The sequence below is a fragment of the Sorghum bicolor genome, chromosome 7 (genome assembly GCF_000003195.3).
Source record: "Sorghum bicolor cultivar BTx623 chromosome 7, Sorghum_bicolor_NCBIv3, whole genome shotgun sequence".
Lineage (NCBI taxonomy): Eukaryota > Viridiplantae > Streptophyta > Magnoliopsida > Poales > Poaceae > Sorghum > Sorghum bicolor.
The window spans coordinates 17658883-17680777 of NC_012876.2; the positions used below are offsets into that span (position 1 = coordinate 17658883).

At 40.6% G+C, this 21895-nt stretch overlaps 3 protein-coding genes and 1 long non-coding RNA gene across 9 annotated transcripts; all 4 read left to right on the forward strand.

Annotated features, from left to right (window-relative positions):
* Positions 2845-5819, forward strand: LOC8073281. Its single transcript, XM_002444091.2, has 2 exons — positions 2845-3006; positions 5147-5819. Exon 2 carries the CDS (start codon positions 5175-5177, stop codon positions 5460-5462), a length of 288 nt encoding a protein of 95 aa, XP_002444136.1. The 5' UTR covers positions 2845-3006; positions 5147-5174; the 3' UTR covers positions 5463-5819.
* Positions 7612-10762, forward strand: LOC8073282. The gene is made up of 5 exons (XM_021465862.1): positions 7612-7978; positions 8716-8933; positions 9916-10044; positions 10208-10339; positions 10429-10762. The coding sequence occupies exons 1-5, from the start codon at positions 7645-7647 to the stop codon at positions 10540-10542; spliced, it is 927 nt and encodes a 308-aa protein (XP_021321537.1). The 5' UTR covers positions 7612-7644; the 3' UTR covers positions 10543-10762.
* On the forward strand, positions 10970-14466 carry LOC8073283 (probable leucine-rich repeat receptor-like protein kinase At1g35710). The gene has a single exon (XM_002444093.2). The coding sequence runs from the start codon at positions 11360-11362 to the stop codon at positions 13592-13594; it is 2235 nt and encodes a 744-aa protein (XP_002444138.1). The 5' UTR covers positions 10970-11359; the 3' UTR covers positions 13595-14466.
* On the forward strand, positions 16663-20643 carry LOC110436864. Of its 6 annotated transcripts, none has more exons than XR_002454741.1 (5): positions 16663-17547; positions 18867-18928; positions 19215-19350; positions 19546-19722; positions 20260-20643. It is a non-coding gene; the product is annotated as an uncharacterized LOC110436864 (long non-coding RNA). The 6 variants fall into 6 exon arrangements; XR_002454740.1 differs by having other exon boundaries at positions 19629-19722; XR_002454743.1 differs by having other exon boundaries at positions 19215-19341.

A 21895-nucleotide genomic window follows, 5' to 3' on the forward strand; every position in this document is an offset into this window, starting at 1 on the left:
ACTGAACGCATGGTGGCATGATGCCGACGAATATGCTGCCTAATCGTCCTTTTTTAGATTTTGTTTGCCTCACTGTATGATGTTGCCTTGATGTTTCAAAAATCTCTGCTTAGGAAAGTGACAGTAGAAATTCAAAAATTGCAGGGAAAGGCAGCCTGCATCAATTGAGAATGATGCCTCAGCCAAGGGAAATGTTTTGCTATCCCTGATGACTCTTCTCATGTGTTTGCACTATGAATAATTTTCTGTTTAGGTTGTAGTTGCAAGGCCATGGTGAGGAGTAGGTTTGGTTCTAGGTTGATCAGGTCAGTTGTTTGTAGTCCATGTCATTAAAAATGCCTTTTCTTTTACCAATGCAAATGTCAAATTATTAGTAAATTAAATAAAATATGGTAGTCCTATAGAAAATAGTTAGCATAAGAGAAATTTTTGATTAGATCCACCGTCGAGGTCCCTCGACTAGACACTGAGAAGTATATGTTTGTTTATGCATCTTGATTGGTTAGTCTACTAATTTACTCTCTACTGTGAACTGAGGCGTTGGTTTCCAACGGCGTGTGCTTCTTTTGATAGATTGATGAGCTTGGCATTTTCTGACTCGACCGCAACATCTGTGGCCCACATTCTGTACACCGACAAGGATGTGCAGGCTCGAAGGTAATACAGTTGAGATTGTCCGTTGTCATGAGAGCAAGTGACATTGCTTTCCTTGGACTGATGTGATTAAAATCAAATGAACGGTGCTTAATCAACTATTATAGGGTTGTTATTTTGTTAGTTTGATCAAATAACTGAAAATTGTACAAAAATTTCATTGCTTACCTTGGTTCTGCATCCATGATTTGGTTAGCTTTATTTTTTCTGAAAAGTATGACACGTGCTTCAACATTACTTCAGTTATTGTCCATTCTATGGGACGGTAGACTTCATTTGTTTGGATGCAAATCCTATTTAATTTTGCTTTTGCTACCAATTTCATGACTGCTTTTGCCATTTGTTTTGTAGATGAGCTCACTTGATCTCTTCTTTTTAACATCTTGCCCTCAGACGTAGACATCGATTTAGAGATGGTAGTAGTCTGGTATGCTGACTTTGTGCACTATAGGAGGCAAAACATTATGGTTCTTTGACAGCTTTCGGTTTGTCATAAGAAGCACGCTAGCCATATTAAGCTTATGGAAGATTACTTTCTAGATGAACCCATCTTTGGGCCACCTAAGGAGAGGAGTTTATTATTTTCACCATTTTATTTATTTTAAAAAATTGTTGTAACTTGGATACGTAGCACTCACTAAACTATGTACTAGAATTTGTTGCAATCTTGCAATATACTTGCTGGGTAATATATATTTGCTTCATAAACTTGAAAGTCAACTCGAATGGTTGGTGCCGGTAGCTTAATTCCTAATCATTTGACTTAATTTTTAAGCTTTCTTTGCTACTGGTCTTGCTACACTATGATTTTTTTTATGAATCTTTGCCTATGATGGTTCGGATCACACTATGCATTAAACTATGTTTTTTTGACATGAATCTTAATCTATCTTACTATTTACTTTATTTGTTTTTAAAAATATTATCCTCTTGACTTAACCATAGCGTTAGCACGGCACGCTACTAGTTATCAAGTAACGAACACAAGGTGTAAATGTTTGCTTTATTTGGGGAGTTTTATCTCAAGACTTCTACATATTAGAAACAGTACAAACAGAGAAAATGTTTATTATAGGACTCCAATCATTGTGGCTTCTCTCAATAGGACTCCATATATTTGTTTCTTCCAAATAGAACTCTAAAAATTGTTTGTAAGCTCTAATGACATTTTAATACAATTAACTATGTTTTAAGTCCTTAAATATATGTATTTGGCCATAACATAACTCCTTTATCTCCGGGCTTTATTAACGTTGTCTGGCTGCCGCTCGCTGGCCGCTCCCTGGCCGTGGCCATGGCTGCTGGCTCCCTCCGTGGTCGTGGCCTGGGCTGGCTGGTCTGGCTGCTGCTCCCTGGCCGTGGGCATGGCCTAGGCTGGCTGGCCACCGCCTGGCCATGGAACCACGCCATGTACAGCTTCTAAAAAAACTCCAGCATGTACAGTATGCTACGTCCATAGCCGAGGAGAAGAAGGGTGGAGGATCGTCGTCCATGGCCGAGGGGAGGAAGAAGGCCGACGGCGCGAGTCTAGCCGCGGTCTGGCGGCGGCGTGAGTAGACGAGGAGACTAACGTACGAGGCAGATAAATCGTTGCTCGTACAGTCACACATACAAGGGCAATAAGGTTATATACGAAAATATATATATTTGGGAGATGAGAAAAAATAATTAATTGTATTAAAATGTTATTAGAGCTTACAAACAATGTTTAGAGTCCTATTTAAGAGAAACAAATGTTTGGAGTCCTATTTGAGAGAAGCCATAACGATTGGAGTCCTATAATAGTCATTTTCTTGTATAAACAAGTTTCGTTTTCATAAAACTTATTTCATCCTATAAAAGTTTTATATATCTCCAGTTATTAATATTATGTCACATCAGTTTATTTAATACTCATAAAACCCATTGAGACATGCCTAATAATTGTACATCAGTGTATCATATAATAATTGTACATTTCCTCTAAAAATGTATTCTAATAATAGTTTTTTTCCTTGTACCAACCAATGAACGGGCGAGATAAGGCATTAAATTCTGTTTAAATGATCGGATTCAAAACATTGGAAAGAATCTATAGTAAATTAATCTGATGTTTAGTAAATACATGTCCAAAAAAATATATACACATGCGGGTGGACCCGCCCATCCATCTTAATTCCTAATCCTATTTGAGAGGTAGTTTTGCCGGACTTCCCCCCTCCTCGGCCGTCGTCAATATTCGGACGGTTCACCGGGGCCCCGCCTCGGCCTCTCCCCCTTTCCCAGGGCCGCCGCGTCCGCTCCGTCCCCCACCTCGCAGTGCCTCCCCACCGCCCCTCGGCGCCGGCCGGCCACGCCCCGATCCAGATCCAGGTATGCATGAATCTCCCCTTCCGCCGCAACCGCGTCTCTTTCCTCCATTCCTCGCCCGTCGGCAGGCGTCCGCATCCCCACCCTGCGCTGGGCGCCTCTGGCATGGCATGGAGTGGAGATCCGAACGGGGTTCTATGTTGCCCGCCTTTTGGCTGGTTCGGATAGGGATAGGATTGTCTTGCTTGTTCGTTTCGTTGGGGCCTGCGGGATTCTTGATTCATTGATTTGAGCGCTGGAATCCGAACCTTCGCTTACCATTCCAATCAGTCGTTCAATGTTTGCTGCGTGCATGTTTTTATTTCGACGATTTTTTTTTCTAGGGGTTTGCTCCGGCGCGTTTCTGCCGATGTACCTCAGTCGTTATTAATGCTTTCGAGGATAGATGTTTTCTTGAAACTAGAATCAGAATTACCAATTTGGGGCAATGTGAATATGGAATAGATGGTGCGTTTCGTTAGGTTTTTTTTTCCTATGTGTTCTCAGTATGGTTGCCGATTTATTCTGGAGATGAGCTTCTGGCCTGGATCTTTGATCCATTAAGAGGGGAAAGAATTGATTTCGATATTTGTGTTTCAGCCTTCAACACCCAGAAAAAAAAAACTCTGCGATTCCATTGCGACAGGGACCACGATAGTGCCGCATTAAGGAGTCGTTTTCGCTGTGCAGTGCACACTGTCGTTCTGCACTTCCACTCCGGCAATCCCACTGTCAACAAAGACTGTGCTACCTGAACTTTAGTTGACTTTTTTATCCCCACAATTCATCAATAGCTCCGGTCAAGGACATAGATAGTAGTGCATTGGAATTCTCTAATTCTTTTCAGGATAGTAGCTGTGGTAATTTTTAATACATATTTTTGGCCTTTCGTGCTGTCATGGATAAAAATGCGAGCTTTAGTGCTCACTGCCCAATTATCTTATATATATACAATGGACTTTTGGCCCTCATCTAGATAAAAGTGATATTGTGCTCCATATTTTTTTTGGTATCACATATGTTTTCCGATTTATTGGAATTCAGAGAGGTGGAACCATGTGGAGAACATGCATTGTCTCTTTAGTTTCTTTAATGAACTAGCTTTCTCGTATGTGACATTTAAAGCATGCTGCTGGTGCCTGGAAACTGTATGCTTGCACATGCTTTTAGTTTTAGTGCTGCCTTTTGTGATGAACTGATGTTGCACCCAGTGGCTTACTAGAATTTCAATGTGTACAGAGTTCTAGTAATGGATCCTGGTTCGTTTTGATGTTATTAATAGGTGATGATCATTCCAGAAATGTTACTTGTCCATTAATGTTCAGACTTTCTCTTTAACTTTGTTTTGTTTTTTTTTTATGGTTGATGTGATACAGTAGGTTATAATTCTTTTCCAGAAATGATGATTATCCATTAAGGTTCTGCTGGCGGTTTTGACAGTGGAAAGATTTTCTTTTTCTGTTTTTCCATGGACCGGAAAGTGCAGCGAAATCAGGCATCTCAAACAGCAATCATTATTTGAAATTACATTCTGTTGTGTTTTCTGTTTACTCAAACATCAGTTTGGACTTGGAGTAACCCAACTCATTCTTATGCCTTTCTGTTCTGTCCATAACAAAATAGATCCTCTCCTTCCCTAAAGAAATGTACTGAAACTTTCTTAGCCGCATGTTTTTTTTTTCTTTGTGCTCTATAGTTCTTTAGATTTTTTTCTCTTAATATATTATTCTGATTTGAATTTAAGAATGGGGAGAAAATTGTGAAATATGAACTATGCAACATACACTGAAATATATTAGAATCAGAGAGTGATATGTTTCCCCTTTCAAAAATGGATATAGAACTACCCATATTATCGAAGAAGACATTGCTTGTTTAGTAAAACTGTAAATGATTATCTACTATGTGACATGATTCGGGTTCTAGATATGTGCATATCATATTTCCATTAAAATGGAGTTGTATATCAAGATGTGAAACTTAGTTTATTTGTTTGCTCCGTTTACTGTCTGTTGAGTTCTAGTCAAGAGTCACCCAAGTCTCACTGCATATGAACATGTTCGTGATTGATTTGAGCTACTGATGGTTTATTCACTTAAGCAATCTTTCTTGTGAGTGTAGAGCTTGAAAATACTTGCTCATTATTCTTGTCTCTTTTGGACAGGATTCAAACAAACCAGTACATTACCACCATGGTTCTTGATTCATTATCATCTCCTCACAGGAGGTCCCAAAACACATTCTTCGTATCATCTGCAAAAAAGCCTCAGTCATCTCGTGATGACAGTTGGTCTGCACTGGTTGAGCGGCACCGGTTCCTCCTGACAACACTTCTTGTGCTTGCCTTCCTGTGCACTATCTATCTGTACTTTGCAGTAACCTTGGGGGCATCAGATGCTTGCATTGGATTGGCAGGGGCAGAGAGGATTGAGTGCCAGGCAAGATCAGTGCTGCAACATGGAAAGTTGAAATTCCGCTGACTTTGGAGACTCGTTGATGGAAGACCAAATTATTGAGTTTTATATGCACTCTGGTCACAGGTCTTATTCTTCATACCATGAATCTGTATATTTTTGGTGGTGGGTGGTTTGTATTCACGCTGATGTTATTGGACCACAAATTTACTGTACTGGTAGAGGCAAATCTAATAGTGACAGTGTTGAGTTTGTGGAAACTGGTATACTGGGGTAGGCCTATATCGTTCTTTTATTACCATGGTGTGCTAAAAACATCATGGCGCCTGTAATTCGTCCAGGAGATCTTGGTATTGTCTCCCGTGTGACATGTGACTCACAGTTAATTTGATACTGTGCTACCTGAGTACGCTTTGATCCCTTGATTTTGGTAGTGTTCATCCTAATTTATTAATAATCAACTGTTCACTGAAGTTTGTTAATTTTAGTGAATTAGTCATGTAAATATGACAACCTGGAGCATGAGCTTGTTCTTGTTTTGACCGGTAGATCAGAGTGGTTGGAAATTTTCAGTAGACATTTGGTTTCATCCTGTAACTTGATTCCACCAAGTAGTAAATGAGTTACGTTCTTTCAGAGGATCAGCGCTGAACAGGATTGAAGTTCTATTTAAACCATAGGAGCTGCAAGAAGATAACAATAATAATAACAGAAAAAAAAAATACAGAGCTGGAAGAGCTGCTACACTACTAATCATACAAACTAATGATGAAGGTTGTTTGTGTGCCCTTATCCTCTATTTGATTTGATCGACACGGCTGAAGATTGCAACACAAAAAGGTTTTAAGATAAGAAAAAGAGTGCTCCGAACCATAACCAAAGTCCAAATGCCAGCCCAGCTAATATGGAGTAATACCAGCTTAGAGCTTCAAGCTCTTGGTGGTTTCTACTGAACTTCATTGCAGAATTTGAACCATTTGAACATACTATGTTCAGTGGGAAACCACAGAGCCCAAAGTTGTTGCTATAAATCGAGGGATCCGTGAGTGTTTGGAGTTGATAACCGGCTGGTATCTCACCTGATAGATGGTTGTTAGGCAGATTGAGCGAATCAAGAGACATGAGCTGCGAGATGCTTGGAGGGATGGAGCCGGAGAGTTCATTCCAAGATAAATCAAGAGACTCCAAACTCTTCAAACCGCCAATGTCTTCCGGGATATCGCCGGAGAAACGATTCTTTGACAAGTTTAGGAACCGTAGACCTTCAAGTTTTGTCAGCTCTGAACTTCTGAAGGAATGTCACCGGAGAGAGAGTTGTTTGACAGATCGATACCTGTCATAAGCGCAATGGTTCCAGCGAAGTATGGTATTGCCTCTTCCAGTTTACCTTGATTCGTTCAAAGTAGGAATAAATGAGAGACTCGTGCAAAACTTGGCCGGTCACATCCAATGGTATGTGGAACTCTGTTTCTTGGCTGCTGCATGGATGTTATGTTAGATTGGCGAAACCTCTTGGTATAGAACCTCCTTCCTCGATCCTAAATTATAAGACACTTTACTTTTTTGACCTTAATTTTGATAAAAAAATTATGAAAACATAGTTAAACTTAAGAACTTTTATTAATAAATCAAGTCAAGACGAGTGGTTAAATTTAGTGGATTTTGTTTCCACAGGCTGTTGGTGTAGAGATCGGCAACGCGACCGAGCTCTTATAATATAGTTTTTAACTTATATAGATATTTTTTTTAGAAACATATATAATATAGAAAGATGAGCCGAGTGAAATGATATTGGTTTTTTATTTTTTAAAGTTTGAGAAAGAAAATGAGACATGAGAAAGCCCATTCCAGGTCACAGGCCTAGCACGGCACGGCCCATCATACGTCCACCACAAACCGACAAGATAAGGCTATCTCCAACAGGGAGACCCATTTGAGAACCCAAACCTAAAATGGGTCTCCAACACAATACCTATAACCTCCAACAGAGTACCCATATAGAAGACCTATTTTGGGTATCAGGAGAGGCATAACCAAATTTGGGTATCCTCTCTCCTCGAGACCCATTTGCAGAGAGTGTTGTCTTTTAAGTCTTGTTGTTGGAGAAGACTAAAAATAGTGATTGTTCGAGATAGCCTAACCTCATCCCGAATCGGGTGGTTCCTTTTTAAAGCGCTAACGGCACCCCAGCTCCAAAACCAAACGCCGTCACTTCCCCCTCTCACTCCTCCACCCCAGTGCCGTCTAGATGGCCCTCAAAACCGCCGTCTCCGTCACCCCGCTGCTGCCGTTGCCTCCCCTCCGCCGTCTTCTGCTCTCCCCCTCCTCTTCTAGCCCCGCGGCGGCTCGCAGGATCGCGAGGGTTTCCGCGGCGATGGCGACGACGGCGGTGCAGCCGGCCGTGGTGGTGGGCGGCGGCCGTGTAGGCCAGGCGCTGCTGTCCATGGGCCCGCCGGGAGGGGATGTCCTCGTGGGCCGCGGCGAGAAGGTGCCCGACGATGCGCCCGGACCGATACTGGTGTGCACGCGCAACGACGACCTTGATGGCGTGCTCGAGGCCACCCCAAAGTCGCGCTGGCGCGGTACGTGCTCTCCAACTCCTCCCACCTCGTCTGCCTGTGCTCTCCCGGCTGATGTGCTTTGGGTGGGCGCTGGCATTTGCCCGTTGAGTCCGCGTTCGTTTTGTGCCGCTGCTTGTGTGCGATCAGGTCTGTTTATGCGTGTCTTTGCATCGGGCTTGCATTTTAGTTAAACCGTGCCTGAAATACTGAACAAATTGAGCTGGATTAGCCAAGCTGTTCTGGCTACTCAGTTCAGTTTTTTTTGTCATGCAATTCCAATAAGGCAATAATAATCGAATACCCTCATGGTGTAAGTAGGTGGGATCCATTTTACAAATGGAAGGTTTAGCAGTTGAGCTTCTGATTATTGAGGGATTGGCAAACTCAGGGAAGTTATGTAGCATTTTTTTTTGTTTCTAAATTCTAACAGTTAGATCCGATGTGCATCCACTCACAAGCACAATATTTTGGATAGTTAAGATTCCAGAAGAGCTTCAGGGTGTCATTACATAGAAGCTCGTTTCCTGAATTATGCAAGTCTGGTAAATAATCTCTGCCATCAATGTAGTTTGAAGAAACTAACCTCATAGGATGGTTGTATTGATATGAATTTGTCACTAGATGAGCATTTGCTTCGATTCTGACGTGTTCCTTTATCAAAAAGTGATCTGCAATGGTTCTATATTGTGCATGCTAACTACAGCATTGTTTGCCATTTTTGCGTAGTGTTGCTGCATGTTGAGCTAATATTGCAGCAGATTTGGTGTTCTTCCAGAATGGAATGCTGGATCCATGGTTCGAGAGCAAGGGCCTAGTGGATGCAAACCAGGTCTTGGCCTACTTTGCTGTATCAAAGCTTGGAGAACCACCAGTCGATGGGATTACTGATACCAACCCAGAGGGGTTGACTGCTGCATTTGGCAGTTGGGCTCCTGCAGTGGCTGCCCGCCTGCAAAACGGCGGACTTACCTGCAAGGTGAGGTTATGAACATTTGCTTCAGAAGTTCTGTATTCCGCTCATCCATAAATTCCCATGTTGGCCATTTTCATATTTTATATTACTTTTCATAGTAAGGTGCAAACAACATAGATATCTACTCAAAAGAATTGTTTGGGCAACCCTTGCTTAAGGTTTATTAGACCTTTACGTTGAACTGTGTCAGACGAAACTTAGAATAAATCATGATCCCTTCCCTATGCATTATTTATTTCCATCCTGTCAAAAAGTTTGTTCAAGGCATCAAAATGTTTTCTCCCTATTATAAGATGTGAGTAGTAGGGAAAAGAATATGTTCATTCTAAAAAAAAAGGGTACCAAAGATAAAGTTTTGAAAAATCAATGTCTGTGCCTATACATTTGCAGGAACCTCCTTATTTCTGCACACTGTATTACATAGTAGGTGCAAGTAATACATTACTCAAATCATGAAAGTTGTGCATTTACTTGTCCTAACTGTTAGACAAAGGGTTACGGCAGCCTCTAGGACTGTCGTCTGGTTCCTCTTGCTGGGCCTGTGTACCCCCTGTTGGGCCTAGCGGCTAGCGCCCATATGGCTAGGATAGATAAATTGATATCGATTAGGCAAGGATCACAGTTGATTGGTTCTACTTCTTTAAACCTTAGGTCATCCTTGCCTATATATTGATCCTCTATAATCAATATTATTCTTTGTGCCTAATCCAGATTAAGATAACATTATAATAACCATAATGATGAAAATCATTAAAGTCAGTGAGCTCAGGGAGTTATGGTTCATCATCAAAATTATCTTCTTGCAATAGGAATCAAAATATTAGTAATTAGTAATGTACTGGTACTGGTTTCATTTTTGTCTATTGAAGTATTGATGTTCTCATGTAACGGTCCTTGCACTTACCTTTTTCTTTTTGCATGTTCAAGTATTGAAGTATGATCATTTGTATTAATTGTGTATTTGTGCTGCAACCTACCCCATCAGGTGCTTCAAAAGGAAGCCTTTCAGAAGCAGATGCTAGAGAAGTTGATATGGATTTCAGCTTTCATGCTTGTTGGTGCTCGACATCCAGGGGCTACTGTTGGTGTGGTGGAAAAAGATTACCGATCTGAGGTTTGTTCTGTCATGAGTTTTACAATCAAAAGATTACCGATCTGAGGTTTGTTCTGTCATGAGTTTTACAATCAGTCCAAACCATTGGCTATCTTTCATCCAATTATCACTGAGACGCAAGGATGTTTTTTCAAGAGACTGAATTGCACTGTTATCTTGGTAGGTTGCGAGCCTGATAGCTGAATTAGCATCGGCTGCTGCTGCAGAGAGAGGGCTCACATTCGACGAAGGCATAGAGGAGCGGCTTTGTGCTTACTCCAGGGCTGTGGCACACTTCCCTACAGCTGTAAAAGAGGCAAGTCCTACCAATGATCTATTGAGAAGTTAAACCAAACATTATGTTATTCCCTGCTAAATTAAAATATGCTAATTTGAATGGAGCAGTTCAAGTGGAGGAATGGTTGGTTTTACTCCCTCACCGAGAAGGCGCTTGCAGCAGGAAGGCCAGATCCTTGCCCACTACACACAGCTTGGCTCAAGGAGATTAAGGTCATATGAAATGTTTTCATGTAGATGAGCTTCATTAGAATCATGAAACAGTTGCGTGTTACCTATATAGAGAAAATTGCTTGTTCCCCTTATACTTTTTGGTGTCTTGTGTCTGAAAGGTTTTGCTGCCATCGGTGTCGTAAGGTTAAATCAAACTGGGACTAGACATGTCTTAGACCTCATGGAGGCCATGTGGTTCCACCTGACAAGATTTTGAGCCTGTTTGGCATGACTTATACTCGCTCCATGTCTTTACATGTCATACTAGCTTTGTCCTAAGTCAAACATTGTATCTTTGACCAAATTTAGATAGGTTCATGATATGGGAATGTTTTTAGATTCACTATGAGAAATAATTTCATAATTCATATGTTGTGAAACTGTAAGAATTTTTTAAAATGAACAGCCAAAGATAGTAATGTTTGACTTAGGACGAAGCTAATATGACATGTTCAAAAAAATATAGGGAGTACTAGCTTTGGCTTCACCACTGTTCATGTTCATGTCCTTAAGAGGTGTGATATTGTAGCAGGATTCGGTGAAGAAAAATAACTGCCTTCACCGGCTCTTCATTTTGGGTTGATGGGGATTGAGGGTGGAGCCAGAGCTCCTACAGTACCAATGTGCCCTGTGAAGGCTGTTGTGTGAACACCAGACTAAAGGATCCCACGTGCCTTGACCCTGCCATTAGGATTTGTCATTGAATTTATTGCTTGACGTGATACTGTACCACACTGGTTCCGGGTGGTGTCTTGGTTCATCCACTCAGAGCCGATCCATTTATTGCTCGTGTGGACAAGAACATGAGAACCTTCAGCATCTAGCAATGGCGCTCCGAACAAGAAATCAATCAAGTTTCCTGAAAGCCTTCTTTCTTCTGTTGCTCTGCATATCCACATCCCGTGGTACAGAGCAAGAAGCAGGCTCGCTTCTCCGGTGGAAATCTACGTTGTTGCCGGCCAATGGCGGGGACGAGCCATCATCCCCTCTGCTCTCATGGCTGGCTACCAAGCCGATGTGCTCCTGGCGCGGCATCATGTGTGACGCTACAGGCCGTGTCACCGAGCTGAGCCTTCCCGGCACTGGCCTCCATGGCACGCTCAGTGCCCTAGACTTGGCTGCATTCCCGGCACTCACCAAGCTTGACCTCCACAACAACAACATCAGTGGCAGCATCCCAGCAAACATCTCCAGCCTGACGTACCTTGACATGTCGCAGAACAGCTTGTCCGGGGAGATACCAGACACCCTACCATCGATGAAGCAAAGGATGAGGTACCTCAACCTGTCCGCCAATGGATTGTACGGTTCGATACCACGGTCACTCTCCAACATGCGTGGCATGTGGGTGTTTGATGTTTCAAGAAACAAGCTCACTGGGGCCATTCCTCCGGATCTGTTCATGAATTGGCCAGAGATCACATCGTTCTACGCACAGAACAATTCCCTCACTGGAAGCATCCCTCCAGAGGTCAGCAACGCATCCAAACTACAGACCTTGTTTCTCCACCGCAACAACTTATATGGTAAAATCACAGTAGAGATTGGAAGAGTAGCTAGTTTGCGGCGCCTCATGTTGTCATCAAATTCCCTCACTGGACCGATTCCGCATTCAGTTGGAAACCTAACAAGTCTTGTGCTTCTGGGAATCTTCTGCAACAACCTCATTGGGAAAATACCGCTAGAAATCGCCAATTTGACGGCACTGGAGTCCCTTGATCTTGACACAAATCAGCTAGAGGGTGAGGTGCCCCAAGCCCTCTCGGCGCTCCAGAATCTCCAATTTCTCGATGTCAGCAACAATAAGTTATCTGGTGTAATACCATACCTCAACACCAGGAAGTTGCTTGCCATCAGCTTAGCAAACAATAGCTTCACTGGAGTATTTCCTATCGTGCTTTGTCAACAGTTGTATCTTCAAATCTTGGACCTATCAAACAACAAGTTATATGGCAAACTTCCCCGCTGCTTGTGGAACGTGCAGGATCTACTGTTCATGGATTTGTCAAGCAATGCCTTCTCTGGGAATGTCCAAATGTCAAAGAACTTCAGCTTGTCACTAGAATCAGTGCACCTAGCAAATAACAGACTCAGTGGAGGATTCCCACATGTCCTTAAGCGATGCAGAAGGCTACTGATTCTGGATCTTGGTGAGAACAATTTTTCTGATACAATTCCTTCATGGATAGGATTTAGCAATCCCTTGCTAAGGGTGCTCATATTACGGTCAAACATGCTCCATGGGAGTATTCCTTGGCAGCTATCACAGCTCTCTTTTCTTCAGCTGCTTGATCTATCAGGCAACAGTTTTATGGGTTCCATCCCTAGAAATTTCTCCAATCTAATATCTATGATGCAACCAAAACCAGAGTTCAACGTACCTCTGGAAATCAGCTACCAGATTCTACATCATCTTGTCTTATATATATACACTGAGAGGATCAACATAAACTGGAAGAGGCAATATCATACTTTTGAAGGAACCATTGCACTTATGACAGGTATTGATTTGTCAAGCAACTATCTCTCTGGTGACATTCCTCCTGAGTTGACAAAGCTTGTGGGTCTCAGGTTCCTAAACCTGTCAAGAAATTGTCTATCTGGCGTTATTCCTGAAGACATTGGTAACTTGGTGGTTTTGGAGACCCTTGACTTATCTTTAAATGAACTTTCTGGCTCTATTCCTTCAAGCATCTCAGAATTGATGTCCCTTAATTCGCTAAACCTTTCCAACAACCATCTGTCAGGTGAGGTACCAACAGGTTCTCAACTCCAAACACTTGTGGACCCATCAATTTACAGCAACAACTTTGGGCTCTGTGGTTTCCCACTCGACATAGCATGTTCAGATGGTTCAAACTCTACAGCAGCACTGTTTGGGCACAGCCATTCCCAGGAGATTGAAGCCCTAATCTTGTATTACTTTGTATTAGCTGGGCTGACATTTGGATTCTGGTTATGGACTGGACCACTGCTTCTCTTCGAGTCTTGGAGGGTTACCATGTTCCGCTGTGTTGACCATATACAAGATAGGGCTGCAAAATGGATATTTGCCATCTAATCTCCATTTGATGTGGTACAGAATTGTAAAATAAAGTCCCATTTGGAGTGGGTGTGTTGATTTGGCTGGAATGTTTCAGATCCAAATCAAATTCGAATAACAAACTTTCCGATGAACTTTCTCTACTATTCTATTTTTTTCTACTATTCTTCTTCTTTTGCAATGGATATTTGCCTAACAATATATTTTTCCGTATTTTATTTTTTCTCTACTATTCCTCTTCTTTTGCAACACTAATTACGGTTCAAACTCTGATCATGTTAATCTGACATTAAGGGTGTGCTTGACAGGGATTGGGCTACTCTAATAAACGTTCCTAGAGAGAAACTGGTTTTTTAGCTTCTGTGTTCTAAGAAAATCCGATGAATGTTTCTGGTCATAAATAAAATTTCAGAATCGTTTGTGCAGTGTTTCTACTGTTTCTCTAAAAAGTTAGTTTCCGCATATGGACTCAGTTTTTTTTTTTTGAGAAATATTTTTGGAGAATCCCTACCAAACACACCCAAGCTCTGGTGAAGCAGTAGTCTCGATTTACCTGGCCAGCACCAGCATTTTAAATTTGGAAACAACACATCAGTGGCCCCTAAACTCATTCACTAATATCGTTAAGCTCCCTAAACTATCAATTTGAATATTTGTTGGTTCATCCGAGGTCCAGATCTCTAATCACGGTTCGTTAGGCTATTCAGTGTACCAAGCAACTGTGCATCGAAAGTTCTGCCAGTTAAACTTTACCGGAGGAAATTAAATGCAGCAGCAAGACAATTCCCTGATGGGAAGTTGGAGATTGAGGCCATGTTTAGTTCCTGAGAAATTTTGTAACTTTTTTTTTTTAGATTTCTCATCACAGTTTGCCTGTAATTTGCGAGATGAATCTATTGAGTCTAATTAGTCTATAATTAAATAATATTTTTAAATATAAAAGGAAGTGCTATAGTGTCTATTTTGCAAAAAATTTTGCAACTAAATAAGGCCCGACAAAAATGCAGTTTCTGCAACAAGTAACAAGTTGTCAGGTATGATACCACGCATACTTCAGCAACATTATCCGGAGTTTAATTGTCATTTCCTTAGCAAAGAATAGGGCCTTGTTTACTTCCCAGAAATTTTTACAAAATTTTTCACATTCCCCGTCACATCGAATCTTTAGACGCATGCATGGAGTATTAAATATGGACGAAAATAAAAACTAATTACACAGTTTGGTCGAAATTGACGAGACGAATCTTTTGAGTCTAGTTAGTCCATGATTGGACAATATTTGTCAAATACAAACAAAAGTGCTACAGTGTCCATTTCTCAAAATTTTTCAGAACTAAACAAGGCCTAGATGTTTGCTAAGCTGAACCAGAGCCAAGAGCTTGAAGCGCTCATGCTGCTGTTACTCCGTATTAGTAGGGCTGACATTTTTTTTGGGTTATATATGCCAAAAACACTTGTTATGGTCTGGGCCACTGCTGTTCTTGTGAATTGAGGCGGTTGAGGATCGCCGTCTTCTGCTGCATCGATCATATATACATTAATTACGATTTTCAAAAATATAATTTATGTAGATATGATTCTATATGTGGCCATCAAAAGATTTCCAAAAATATAATTTCTGTGCAATACGATTTTCGACGTACTCTCTCTGTTCTGTAATACGGTGTATTCTAGAAATTCTAAGACAAATTAAGAGAGAAGATAAAGACATACTCTTATTTTATTTCCTAATTAGATGCTAACATCAATGTGATTAATAGTGATTGGTTGAAAAATAAAAAGTATTTAATGTAAAATTGATTTCGTTTCTATAATACATTATATTTGAGAACAAATTTTGAATACAGGAATATGTTGTATTACAGGACGAAGCGATTATAGTTTTGGTTCAACCTCCATTTTGTATAGTTACATAAATTTATTATAATATACCTCTTGTAGTTCCACTCCTACTATGTTATTAGCTGTTCGACGTTAATTGCTCAGTTCAGTTGCATTGTTTTCTTGCCTAAAAAGGTCTTTGTTTTGTTTTGCACCTGCCCGTGACCTGCATGTGAGCCGTGCGGTTGTAGGGTCTAGGCTCGCGGCGTCGCATTGAGCCTGTTTGCACGTATCTATCCACCTCAATTACATGTGTTAATAGATTGGTGCGGAACTAATAACTTACTTGGTTCGCGACTAAAATTTGTTATGCCAAACATTTGGCAATTAAAAGTTGAAGCAAAGTCAAATATGAGAAGTTGGCAAGTTTTGGCAGCCAACCAAATATTATCTAAAATCATGGTTCGTTAAATTATTAACTGGGTCAATTTTGAAAGTGAACCAAGTAGACCCAAACTAACTTACAATCTAGGTCTTGTTTAGTTCATCCTAAAATCCAAAATCTTTTCAAAATTCCTCGTCACATCGAATCTGACGGCATACGAATGGAGCATTAGATATAGATAAAAAATAACTAATTACACAATTTACTTGTAATTTGCGAGACGAATCTTTTAAACCTAGTTAGTCTATAGTTAGACAATAATTTTATTTAAACATAAATGAAAGTGCTACAGTATTAAAATCTAAAAATTTTTTAAATCTAAACAAGGTTCTAATCCACTTTAACACATGTAAATATATTGAGGTGAATACATAAATATATCCAAACAAACTTCAAGCGGTGTGATCACGCCGGCTGACGCCATCCGGTCCAGGTCGTGTTCGTTGAGGCTTTGAGGGTGTAGGAGTGAGGATGTGCACTTATAAAAATCCAATGAAAATAGTATAATCAAGTTGCAAAACTCACATTGTAATCATCCAACAAATAGTACAATCAAGATAATTTAAATAAATAAGGCATGGCTATAAGCAATGAAACACTAGAAAATATGACTATATTATATCTAAATAACTTCAAGTAGAGCACAATGGATAGATAACATTTTTGGAAAAAAAATCAAGACTAGTTTCATATCTTTCTGATTTGAAACAATTTATTATCAATTTTTATGGTAATGACTTCTTTCAGGCCAGCCGTGCATTTACTGAACCGCACGCACACGCGTCCATCTACGCAGCGCACTGCTCATTTGACTCGTGCAGCCGTGCCCCTCCTCTTCCTTTCGTTCCCATCCATTTCTTCCCTCTCCCTCTCTCCATCCCGACAACAATCGTCCCGTGCCCCGCCGATCTCGCCGACAGGAGGCCCTCACCGCCGGCGACACTCATCGACCCTCCCTTTCTCAAGCCGCCTGCCCCCACGCCTTCGCTCTGGGTGTGATGGAGCCGGCCATCGACACCTACTTCCGCAGCGCGGATCTGGACTGCGTCGACCGGATCAGCGACCAGGAGGTCATTGCCTTCTTCAAGAGCTCCGGCCTGCCGCAACCCGTCCTCACACAGGTGACCCGCTCGGGGTGCGATGGAGGCAGCCACAACGCCTACTTCCTGTCGTGCAGGCGCCCATCGATCTAAGCGATTTTTACTCAGAGGGGAGTGTAGCTCGTGCAGATCGTGCTCGCCGAGGCAGAGGTCGCCGCTTTCACATCGGCGTCGCCGCACCTCGCTCCTTGATCTGTCTCCCTGCGAGCCCATGACCTACCACCTACTGACGCCCGACGTCTCAGATCTCGTGCAGAGAATCCCGACGGCTCCGCGCCAGAGCGCACGCTCTTCGGCTTCAAGGACCTGGCCCTCGAGGACGAGCACGCCTCCATGAGCGACGATGCTGCCATGGCGCCATTCTAGAACAGGATCCCACCGCATCACATACAGGTGATTGTTCCCTGTTTGCCCCCTTGCAGTGTCGTGAATCGTTTCCTGTGGTGGGTGATTCCATTCACGCGTGCGTGCTCGACACAGGTATCGGCATCTGATGCAGGACGTGTTGTCGCTGCTCCCGCACACGAAGAATGACAACAAGGTCGAGTCAAAGCAGAGCAAGGGGAACGCTCTGAACGAGCTGCTCCAGCTGTCTTTCTTTTGAGGTATAGCTCTTTCTACTCTGCTTCCACCCTACATGGTGGAACTTTTGTTACAGTTGACATGATGATGGTTGCTTACTTGGTGCCTGAACAAGCTGTGTTAAATTCACACTTCTTACACCGTGTAAGTCAATGGCGCAAAATAGTCATGTACACAGTTGAAAGCTCAAGATATCGATGTGATTTGACAATCATAGCTGTGTTCTATGCTTTCCCCCTCCGTCCACAAAAGAATGAAACATATACAACCAATTGACAATCTGATATCCAGTCACCTTTCTTTTCTAGGACAAATTGTGCTAAACAATGCTTTCATAGATGATTGAGTTGCTTGAAAAGGTAGCCCATGGACCACACCTTGCAGTGTACTGAAATTTCACATACCCGTACTCCTGCCGGACCGTGCTGCGTCTTCCCTTTTCCAGCGAGGCGCTCAAGGACTCCATCCGAGGCCTCGACGTGGGCACACTCGTCAACAACGTCTGGCTGTCCTACCCCTACAGACGCTACTTTCACGAGGTGGACGAGTAGCTGATGCACAGCCTGATCCAGGCTAGATGAAAGTGTTTTTTAGTGAACCTGCTACTATTGTAGCCACTACTAGCTACAGCTGGGTAATATCGGGCTGAAATCGGCCACTACTTATTTGCCATACTGCTGCCATGCTGTTACTGTAGATAGAGAAGACAGCAAAGTTGACCTGCAGCAAAGGTGGAGTGTCCAGCAGGCTAGATGAAAGTGTAGACAGACATGATAGTAGCACCAAAAAATGTGCATGTAAATTTAGTTAAGCATGTGAAAGTTATCTGAATGCCTTAAATCATTTCACTGTTGTTTTCCATGAACTGAAAGCTAGTACGTGTGAGTGTCAATAATCAGCATTTAGAGCAACCAAAATGTACATGTGTATTGATTAGTTACTAAACTTCATTAGGAATAAGCAACTAAATGTACTATGACCAGGCAATATTGTGGCAAGAACAAGGCAACATAATTCAAATCATTAGGCAAATTTTCCATTAATAGAAAGTTTAAGCAAGTCACCTAATTTAAGCTACGCCGTAGTTAGCTATCTGTGTGTATTCATATTTGATTGAATCCCCGCAACTTAGTATTTTTTTTGGGCAACAAGTTTCATCTTGATTTTTGCAACTCTCATACTTGGGGGCTATTGGTGTAATTTGGGGTAGCAGTGGTACATATATGGATCCTAAATGATAACAGGTTGATGCCTTTATCACATATATGATCGAACAACAAATTTATATTAGGTGACTTGCTTAAACTTTTTTGTTCAGATGCTTATCTGTTCTGTCAAATAGGTAGACATGCTTGGATTGGATGCATATCTCGGTTGAGGCTACTTTGGTGCTTTGCTTTACATGTAAGAAAGATTGCACCTTATATATGTTTCTTTGATTTGATGTTCACTGATTCAGCAATAAGAAAATGGTTGTTGGACTTTTTTCCTCACCATTTCAATAGTTGAGTGATGCAAAATGTTCTTCTTGCTAGGAATTTTTATATGGCTATTATTTAATTCAAAATGTTGAATTTCTGTCTCCTACAAGTTTTAGTTTATTTTAATTTATATGCTTAGAGTATTTTTTATTACTGTTTCTGATTTATGTGTATGCATAGTGTTCTTACAAACTTTATACATCTGCTAGGATCATTGCTTCACTTGTTTGCTGATGATGGAACAATCGTTGCAAAATCAAGGGATGATTCTGAGCCTCCTTTGGTTATTACTTGGACGGATTTGAATATGTAGCTAGTGCAGTATTTAAACTCAAGGTATCGTAGGTGAGTTTCTCCACATGTAAAGCTTTCTTATTAGATATAAAGTTCAGTTTGCATTGGACACAAAAAAGAATTACTTGTCGCTGTGTGTATGTGTCTGATGTGGAGTATAAGTTATTTATCTTTCATGTGTTGCTCTTGGAGGCTACAACTACTGTCAGCATGTTTTTTTTAATGTTTCTATCAATATTGCTATAGCTTAGCAGAGGCTGCAGCTGCTTGCTATATTTGGCTGTTGTGGCATTATGTGTAACACACCCCACTACTTATGGTGCATGGAGATGGTGCCTTCCTCTGCATGAATGAATTTGCAAGGCATCCACATGCTGACAGATTTTTGTGTCTCGAGGTGTGAAGTTTTGTCGCCTTTGCAAGGTAAAATATGGGCTATGGTACATTGGTTGTCTGTCTCATAGTTGTGTAGTTAATTATGTAATTTCTTTGTCAAAGGGAAGATCATAACCACTAAGGTTCAATGTTGTCTCTATAAGCTTGCTGTACAATATGATATTCTTAGACAATTTAAGTATCATTTGTTAGGCAATTTAAGTGTCACTTGTTAGGCAACAATGTGCTTCTAAATAGGCAATTTAGCTTTTTTGCAAATATGGAGGTAGCTCATTAAGATCTATCTTTGACACCTATATGATTATTCCTTGCATGCAAAACAATAAGTACAAATGTGTGCTGCTATATCATGACATGTAGGCAACTTAGTTAAACCCGTTAGGCAATAATATTGTACTGAATTAGGCAAAAAAAAGTACAAGGTTATGCAATTTTTTGTTCAGTAACATGCTATTATGTGCCTCATGTTTCAATGCATTTATATACACCAAGTTTCAGTACTTATATATGTTGTATGACATCTGACTGCTGCAACCCTAAATCTGTCAACAATTTTAATTGCAGGTGTGATGGTCTCAAGCATCAACATGGGATCAAATGAACAAAGAGAACCATGTGTAGCATCATGGGATGCATGGTGCAACAGGATGTAGATATGTTAACAAAACAAGGAGGTTTACTAAAGCAAGTTGTATATCTACAGGAGTAGTAGTACCTCACATATGCATATTAACTAGTAAGAACAACATATGATAGTAATAACAATAGATCTTTAGTAAGAGCATAATCTGAATTGCTTATCAGGTAACAGAAAATAATATATTACTACTAAGAACAAATCTGCTTGGTTCTATTTCTAATCATTGTGTAATTTTTGGCAACATGAAATTCTGTGTAATTAGCTTCTATATTTGTGTGTTTTGCTCAAAGGCTGATGATATTTTGTTTTCCTGCTTGTCAATTCGTGTTATATAAGTTGCCTATGCATGATTTTCTGTGTTATTTTTGCCTGTCATTATGTTCTAAAATGCTTTATATTTTTTGCCTACATATTCTAAGATGCCTGAGATGCTATACAAAACATCTCAAGATGTCCAGAATGACATGTGATGAATAACTTGTACTTGATTTCGTTTGCTTAAGTGAATCCATTTTTAATATGTGGGATATGTTGACTGAAAAGATGCCTCGTAAATCTAGGAGAGCAGCGAGACTGTTGGAGAAGTAGAGAGAAAAAACGAGTGAAAAAGAAAATTTACCAAAAATAGAAATGGTTATTAACTTGTAATATATGCTTTCCGTAAATGGAATGTGCGTTCCGCATGCTTATAGCACGGCCGGCCGTGCGTTAGCCGTTTCCATATATTAAATATGATTTCTATTATTTTAGAAAGTAGAAACTCACCTTTAAAACTAGCTAGAGGACCAAATTTATACTTTCGTTCCACTAAAGCCCCTAGTATAGAAAATGTGATTTTTCTGTTTTTAAAGTATTAAAAAACTGCCTGCTCCCACAAGCTCCGTACCTTAGTTGCTCTGTAGCTCAATCCTTTGTAAGGGTGCTAGCAAATTTAGACAGAGGGGGTGTAGTCATGGCTAGATCGTTAGTTCTCTTCCACACTTAAATTGTGTAGCTCATGCAATTAATTTTCAAAAATGACTACTTGTTGGCATTTTTTAACGTAGTCATTAGGAGTAGGCAGAGAGCCTATCCCTAGCCACTGCGCCAGAAATGTCGAGTGTCGATTTTACTTAGGGACATCACTAAAGTATAGTAGTGTCACTAGTATTGGCGTGGGTCCTATTTTAAGAGTACTCCTGCTTAGGTCATACTCAATGAAAGTGTCAGGACCATTTTCAATACATCCATATTTTAAAAATTATATAGAAGAGTTTATCCCCATGAAACTCTATACTCATATGAAACTTGCATTATCTCTTTTTATTAATACAGTGCCACAACAACATATTTAATATCCATAAAACTCTATTGAAGTTCTATTGAAACTGGCCTTATAAAATTTAGAAATTGTTTATAACAGCGATATAGTCCTTTAACTTCTTGTTTTATAAAAAAAATATTTAGAAAAAAAGGATATATGTATACTTTTATGAAAGTATTTTTCAAAACAGATTTATTCATATAACTTTTACATTTGCAAACTCAACAATTTGAAAGTTATTGATGATTTATATTTTC

Excerpts from the sequence above, each read along its gene's own strand:
- LOC8073281 (XM_002444091.2), top strand. The coding sequence starts at position 5,175 with ATGGTTCTTGATTCATTATCATCTCCTCACAGGAGGTCCCAAAACACA.
- LOC8073282 (XM_021465862.1), top strand. The coding sequence starts at position 7,645 with ATGGCCCTCAAAACCGCCGTCTCCGTCACCCCGCTGCTGCCGTTGCCT. Across the intron at positions 7,979-8,715 it reads CCCAAAGTCGCGCTGGCGCG|ATTTGGTGTTCTTCCAGAAT; the intron begins GTACGTGCTCTC and ends ATATTGCAGCAG. Across the intron at positions 10,045-10,207 it reads AAAAAGATTACCGATCTGAG|GTTGCGAGCCTGATAGCTGA; the intron begins GTTTGTTCTGTC and ends TTATCTTGGTAG.
- LOC8073283 (XM_002444093.2), top strand. The coding sequence starts at position 11,360 with ATGGCGCTCCGAACAAGAAATCAATCAAGTTTCCTGAAAGCCTTCTTT.